The sequence below is a fragment of the Bactrocera latifrons genome, unplaced genomic scaffold (genome assembly GCF_001853355.1).
Source record: "Bactrocera latifrons isolate USDA-ARS-PBARC rearing strain unplaced genomic scaffold, ASM185335v1 scaffold_128, whole genome shotgun sequence".
Classification (NCBI taxonomy): Eukaryota; Metazoa; Arthropoda; class Insecta; order Diptera; family Tephritidae; genus Bactrocera; species Bactrocera latifrons.
The window spans coordinates 113,687-120,908 of NW_017534719.1; the positions used below are offsets into that span (position 1 = coordinate 113,687).

Below are 7,222 nucleotides of genomic sequence, written 5' to 3' on the forward strand. Positions count from 1 at the left end.
TGTTTATTTAATCTCAATTTTTGTACCTTATTTTATGACTTTGTTGTACCATTCTATAATTTTTTAAGTAAGTGAATATTGTGAGTGCAGTAATATCTAACAAGAAAAAAAACGTTATCTTCGGCAGCGCGTGACCGATGCGGAGAGATTAGCGGAAAGAAAAGGACGAGTGCGATTTTTCAGATCGATTTCTCTAAAGCTGAGTAGCTAACAAACAGACGTTTCCTTGTACACGTTCCAAACTCAGTGACAATGTTAATATACCCAGTTCAGCGTGTATTTCAAAAACGCATAGGTATTACTGACATGAGTTAAATATCATTCAAAAGTATCTAAATAATCAATTTTTATGCCACCAACCCAAAAAATTATAAGCACTTACAATTTAATTATACATCCTAACGCAAATATCCCATAACGTTAAGAAAAGAATAACTGAAACTAAAAGGTCCTCTTATAACCATCACATTATATTGAAACGCCACGCTTTAGATTAATCTATACAACAAACATGGACAACACGTCCTCAGTTGCAAAAATAACCTTTTAAGAGACTTATGGGATCATCTCAGTGTGACGCCCCAAAAAATCAGTGATTTTCGAGATTTTTCAATAATAATTATAACAATAATTTCAAAAAGATTATTAATCTATAGATTAGCGCTATCGCGCTATGGAAGCTTTTTTTTTTTTTTTTTGATTTTTTTTGAAATTTGCCAAATTGTGGCGGTTTGAACAAAAATTCGGCTACTTTGGCTCTTTTAGTTTCAAAGAATGTTTATTACAGTGTATACTATCCGATAATGCAATAAAAAAAATCGATTTTTGGAAAATTTCTCACTGAGACGATCCCTTACGGTCATCTTTAGATATTTTAAATCGAGTATTTTTGTTTTTTTTTAGATCGCGTGGTTTCCTCTATTTTATTTTATTATGCAAAGAAGAATTAAAGTAATAATGGAAGTTATAGGAAAAAATAGATTCAAAATGAACAAATATTGCAGATATAAAATGACAACTTTTTCATCTTGCCGTCATGATTGGTTAACAGTCGTACAATTTGTTAGCTCGATAATGTTATCAGAGGCAACATTGCCAATGGAAAAAATGTATTGCTTAATGAAATAATTTCCTCTAACTCTTGAGCATCATGTTCAAATCATCGCTCTAATTAGCAGCCAAATCATAAAATTATATTTACTCCGAAAGTTTTATAAAATTAATATTTATAAAATAAAAATCTTTCAGTCTTTTTAAAATTATAGGTAAAAAAACTTTTCTGTTATTGATAATAATTTTATCTTGTGATAGCAAGGTCAAATAGTTTGCTATAATTATAACCAGTACTACTAAGACAAAACTGCGTAATATTAAAATATCGAACTATGTATATTTTTTCAATACGTTGCCAATTAATACTTACTTTAAGTACTTATACCTTACCTAAGCATTTTCTATAAATTATTGTATTTTTTTATAATCTATAATCTTTGCATTATACATAAAATATACAGCCCTCAGTCGACTTGGCAACCCCATGTGATTAAATATGTTGCGAAATTTCCATTCCATACATTAGATTGTTAATAAATTGATTTTTTAATCAAATTAAATAAATACATCTAGTTAAAACTTAAAATGCATAGAAAAGTTATAATTGCTTCGTTATTGCTTCTTTTTATCCAAATGTCAAATGGCTAGTATTAAAAATGCATCGCGTTCGTGCTTTGTTGAAGTCTTTTGTTTTTTTGTTGGAAATATATTCATATACACATTGATACATATTAATTATTTTTTAATAATAATTTTTTAATACAAATTTAAACAATGCTATTTTTTTTTAGGTTTGCTTCGTCGGTGTTTTCAATGCCGATCTAGAGGTGAACTTGGAAGCTGTAAAGATCCATTCTCTTTTAATGCAACTGATGTTGAAAATGAACCCGGATTGTCGGCTGTACCATGTGCATCTGGATGGTGTGGAAAAGTAATTGAAGGTGGTGGCACATATGCCGTGGACGGTATACAGCAACGTTTAAAAATTTCAGTATGACATATATTTATACTGTATTTTTTAGACTACGATCAGGCAATACAGCGGATGTGTGTGCAACGGGGTCCTGATGACAATCAAGATCGCTGCGCCAACACAGTTTACAATTATAAAAAAGTGTATATGTGCTTTTGCCAAGGAGATTTATGCAACTCAAGTTCAAATATTAGCAGTCATTTTTGTTATTTGGGTATTTTAATAGTCGCTTTTGTATGTAATACTTTCTTTTCCTTCCAACGATAAATTTAGATTAAGTGTTCCTCAACACTCTCTAAATTAAATTAAAATCCCGTTTATATTGTTAATAAAAATGAAACACGAAAGAGTGGCATTTTTATTTCAATTTACATATTAATTCTCCAAACATAATTAGTACTAAGAATTTTAGTACTGATGCTTTTACCCAGAACTATCGTTTTCTGGATCACATTTTATAGTATTAACAATATTGAACAGGTTACGCATTTGTAATTTGTACATTTTGCTTTCTTGCTGTAAATTCATTCGCCGGTCCTTTTCATGAGCGAGTTTTTTTTCAAGCTCTTGTGCAGTGGAATGCAGAGCATCTGTTTTCAAAAATATTAAATTAATTTTTAGATAAATTTCTTTTGCAATAAAGCAACGTTTAAAATCTCACCTTTACTAGATAAGCTTGATCGTTGACGTTTACAAGCAGGACAAAGTTTCTGTAATACATTTCCTTGAACAGGAACATTTGAATGATCAGTTGTCTTTTCCTCTTCTTCTATATGACATATTTGATGGTAATATCCTTTGCATTCGAGACATTCATCAAAACAACCTGATGTGATCAAAGCTTTAATTTTGAACACCTAAAGCCTTAGTAGTTATTTTAATTTACATACCCCCACTTTTTAGGCACTCATTGCAGCAACGTTTTTCGTCTGGTGAGCTAGAGCTAGATCGAGAAGGTGCTTGGTTCTCATTTTTTTCAGTATTAGTACGCTTCGGGCGTTTCGATTGTAAAACGCGTTTTACTTGTGGTGAAATAAGAAAAGCCTTGCGCTTTTTTTCTGGGGGAGGATAGCTACCATACTAAAAAACAAATATTTAACACATTAACTTTTTATCAAAAATATTTTAATTGCATTTTTACCTCAATGCGGCCATAGTGAAAATCAGCACGTTCGTTGTTATGGACAGTACGGCGTTTACGTTTTGAACGACGTTGTTGCATCTGAACGAGCATTATTGGGGTAAAAAGTTGAAACAAACGCAAAAACATTTCTTGCCCGTAATGTTCGGGCAGAGTTCGGAGTTCAGTCGAATCCATGACAGCCCATAGGCATTGGGTTGGGGTTTGAAGTCTTTCAGGATTAGAATCATCAGAAGATGAATTTAATTCTGATGTATTTTTTTCTCTTGTGACTATTGCTCCCGTTAATACATTTCCACCAGTGTTTCTTGAAGATCTTGTTCTGACTTCATACTTTCGTTGAGATGAATGTGTTACCGATTCCAAAGAAGTGGAGGCAGGACAAACCGATGTCGAGGATGTGGGTATAGCTCGAGCTATCATGCTTGCAGCTGCCTTTGCTACCATATTTTCAGTACGCGCTTTATTAAGAGCTTGCCGGAGATTTAGGCGGCTAATTTTTACGTTCTTAGAAACAGGTAAATCTTCTAATGGCTCAATAGATTCGTTACTTTTTTGCGACGTACTGGGAAAATCTGATACATCCTCTAGCGGCAGTACATCATCCTTTAATGGCTCATCATTACCTTTTTCTTCCACAAGGTTCATTTGCAAGAATTTGGAAGCGTCGGTAAAACGCCCACTGCCAACCAATCGTTGTGAAATTGGTTTCAGTAAAGACATTTGAGACAAACTACTCGAATTTTCCCCAGAACCTTGCAAATGGAAGGCATCATTACTAGTTGCACTAAAATTATCAATCAAGTCACCTGAAGATAAAATTTGATTATGGTCTTCATCCGAATCTTCAATTTCATATACTATCTTCTCTTTCTGTACTTCAAAATACTTTTCGATTAACTTTTGTTCCGTATTACGAAAAAGTACCGTTGCGGGTAATATATCTATAGTAAGGTCATTTATAAGTGGTACCACCTCCTTGGAAATTGTAGAATTTATTGCTTCATAATCGATGAGGACGTCATTCCTTTTCAACATTTTTGTAAATTCATCAACTATACGGCGTAGTCGTAAAAATAGAAAATGCTGCTCAGCATTTATTTCGTAAATCTCCGATTCAATTTCTTCCAAAATACGTTGTTTTTGAGCCGGGTCCTACAAAATGTGTTATATTTTTTAGTAATACACATAATTATAATCCCTAATTTCTAAAAATACACAGTACACTTAATATAATAAATATCTTAGGACAATATTGAAAATAATATTAACTTAAATAATGCGCAAATTCTGTCTTAACTTACTGCATCTTCCTCCTGATTAAAAACGTCGATCACCATCTAAAGTACACAACATTTCATAAAGTTTAATGACATGTGATAATAATTTACAAACAAAGTAAAATATACCTGATGGACCTTAATATGAGCCTTTAAAGAGCGCTGACAGTAAACAATATCATTCCTTATTTCTTTGGGAAATTTAAAGAAGTTATCCAAATAATATTGAAAAACACGCGAATTCACTGTGATCATCTTTAGCACACAAAAATTTACAAGGTTAAATCAATTTATGATTAAATGAGGACGTTGATACTTGTGATAAAAAATGTTTTATAATTGCCATTCAGTTCCAACTTCCGTTTTAAAATCAAGATTTTATAATCATAGACAAAATCACAACAATATTTTATTTAAGAAGTAACTTACAACTTCTGTCAAGGAATGCTAATTTCGATACAGTTTTTTGTAACAATCGATTAAGCGAAGACGATTCTTAGAGAATATGATAAACTTTCTAACCAGTGCTACCTATTGATGTATCTTAAATAGGTTATAATTCCTCGCATTTCGTTTATAAAAGAACTAAATTCAAAGATTTAAGTAAATTATCATTGAAATTGAACCAGAGAACATATTTTCTGATTCAACTACATTAATTTGGTTAAGTTTATTCAGAGAACGTTTATCAGAGAACGTTCTCTGTATATTATATACGTTCTCTGGTTTATTCATTAAAATTAACAACAGATGGCACGATGATCATCAACAAAAATCAAATGAATTTGTGATCTCAAAAAACTATTCATTTTAATAGGTTGAACTTCCCTTCATATCGATATATATAGATAGACGTTCTCTGATCTGGTACTGTACAGGGAAGTTCAACCTATTAAAATGAATAGTTTTTTGAGATCACAAATTCATTTGATTTTTGTTTTGATCGCAAAATTTTTGTCTTAAAAAAAATCTTACACAACAAAACTTTGTGATATTGTATGAATGTACAAGTTTATAAAATCGTGTTCATTATGTTTTGACATGTTAGCTGGTGTGGCAACTCTACCGACCACCTCTCGGTAATAATTATGTTATCGAATATTATATGAAATAGTGCCGATTTCAAAGGTTTCTGTGTGTGGTTCTGAAAAACACAGTTTTGTATATTTTTAACAAATTGTTTGGTCGTTGCACTTTTTTGCTTTTAAAACATGTGAGATTATTTATGTAACAAGTAATTTAGTAATATTAAAAGAAGTGCTCAATTAGGAAATTTATTTTAGGACTACACCGGTCCCTAACCTTCAACATTACATAATTTCGATTGGCAAATTGCATTTGTTTTTTATTTCAGATAAAATGTCATTTGTTCGGAATACTCGTTATTTAATGGGGCGCAGCATTCATAATATACAAAAGCGCAGATTTGCGGATGAGATGAAACTTACTTTCGCTGCTGCTAATCAAACATTTTATGATCAATCGGAAGTTCGTCAGATTGATGTTCCTTCATTCAGCGGAAGTTTTGGTATTCTTGCAAAACACGTACCCACTTTAGGTAAGAGTAACTACTAAAAATATGTAAGTATAATTGTATATAATTTTTATTTAATGTTTATTTTTCAGCCGTTTTGAAGCCTGGTGTGGTGCAGGTCATTGAAAACGATGGAAAAACCTCAAAATATTTTGTATCAAGTGGTTCAATAACAGTAAATGAAGACTCATCTGTTCAAGTTTTGGCTGAGGAAGCGCATAAGGTCGAGGATATTGACGTTTCTGAAGCGAAACAGCTTTTGTCACAATATCAATCACAATTAAATTCTGCTTCCAGTGAAGAAGTAAGAATGTTCATGTTTCCTTATAATAAATTTTTGATTAACGATTTACCTTTATTCAGGCCAAAGCGGAAGCAGCCATAGCTATTGAATGTGCAGAGGCTCTTGTCCGCGCTGCAGAATAAAATCAATTATTTTCTCTACATCGTCAAGGTCACAGAAAATGGTATACAAAATGAATATCTGTTTGAATGTTCAAACTGAAACTCATATTTAAAGTTTGAATAAACTATAAAAATGCCGACATTTGATGATTTCATAGTTCTTTTTTGTTTCTACAATAAAATAGGATAATTAAGCCAACCAAGTGAAAATATTAAATAGACAAATCGCGTCTGTGTAATTGAAACGGTTTTCGAATGTAATATAGTTTTTAAATAATTACAGGAAATGCAACAATATATGTACCATATACATATGCTTTTTTCATATGTGAGTTTCGTGCTTTTTTCCCCTACAGTTCAGGTAATTTTATCATGAAGTTTATAACATCTAGAAATAAACGTTGGTGGGAACAAATATCGTCAAGATTTTTTAAATTTGCCTTATTGTTTTTATGGTGTTAACTATGAATGTCCCTGAAATATGATAACATTTTTCGTTCATTCATTGCTTACTTTATGCGTGAATTCATGATTTTGAATATTGGACGCGTTATCCCGAAAAATAAAGCGGAACTCTAAGAGAAGTTCAAAGGTCTGGTGTTCTGTTCCACAAAACACTTTCCTTAGCCTAATTAGGTCTATGCCTAGAAGATGTGCATTTGTATTAGACGATAAAGGGTACACTACAAAGTACTAACAATTTTTATACTCTCGCAACAAAGATGCTAAGGAGAGTATTATAGTTTTGTTCACATAACGGTTGTTTGCAAGTCCTAAAACTAAAAGAGTCAGGTGACGAGTAGAGTTGAAATCCGCATGTCTGTCTGTCCGTCCGT

The 7,222-nt window shown here is 31.9% G+C and overlaps 3 protein-coding genes across 6 annotated transcripts; 2 read left to right on the plus strand and 1 right to left on the minus strand.

Annotated features, from left to right (window-relative positions):
• The first annotated feature begins 1,539 nt into the window (after positions 1-1,539).
• On the plus strand, positions 1,540-2,373 carry LOC108978846. Its single transcript, XM_018949336.1, has 3 exons — positions 1,540-1,696; positions 1,845-2,018; positions 2,076-2,373. The coding sequence occupies exons 1-3, from the start codon at positions 1,639-1,641 to the stop codon at positions 2,291-2,293; spliced, it is 450 nt and encodes a 149-aa protein (XP_018804881.1). The 5' UTR covers positions 1,540-1,638; the 3' UTR covers positions 2,294-2,373.
• Positions 2,343-4,899, minus strand: LOC108978841. Of its 2 annotated transcripts, XM_018949331.1 has the most exons (7): positions 4,577-4,899; positions 4,472-4,507; positions 3,977-4,322; positions 3,168-3,922; positions 2,917-3,106; positions 2,688-2,852; positions 2,343-2,616 (listed from the first exon to the last, which is right to left on the minus strand). In XM_018949331.1, the coding sequence occupies exons 1-7, from the start codon at positions 4,700-4,702 to the stop codon at positions 2,450-2,452; spliced, it is 1,785 nt and encodes a 594-aa protein (XP_018804876.1). In that variant the 5' UTR covers positions 4,703-4,899; the 3' UTR covers positions 2,343-2,449. The 2 variants fall into 2 exon arrangements, with proteins under 2 accessions (XP_018804876.1, XP_018804875.1); XM_018949330.1 differs by having other exon boundaries at positions 3,168-4,322.
• A 608-nt stretch (positions 4,900-5,507) lies between these two features.
• Positions 5,508-6,536, plus strand: LOC108978844 (ATP synthase subunit delta, mitochondrial). 3 transcript variants are annotated; one of them, XM_018949335.1, is made up of 4 exons: positions 5,508-5,526; positions 5,802-6,005; positions 6,074-6,285; positions 6,345-6,536. In XM_018949335.1, the coding sequence occupies exons 2-4, from the start codon at positions 5,807-5,809 to the stop codon at positions 6,405-6,407; spliced, it is 474 nt and encodes a 157-aa protein (XP_018804880.1). In that variant the 5' UTR covers positions 5,508-5,526; positions 5,802-5,806; the 3' UTR covers positions 6,408-6,536. The 3 variants fall into 3 exon arrangements, with proteins under 3 accessions (XP_018804880.1, XP_018804879.1, XP_018804878.1); XM_018949334.1 differs by lacking the exon at positions 5,508-5,526 and adding an exon at positions 5,542-5,681; XM_018949333.1 differs by lacking the exon at positions 5,508-5,526 and adding an exon at positions 5,542-5,660.
• Positions 6,537-7,222: the final 686 nt, after the last annotated feature.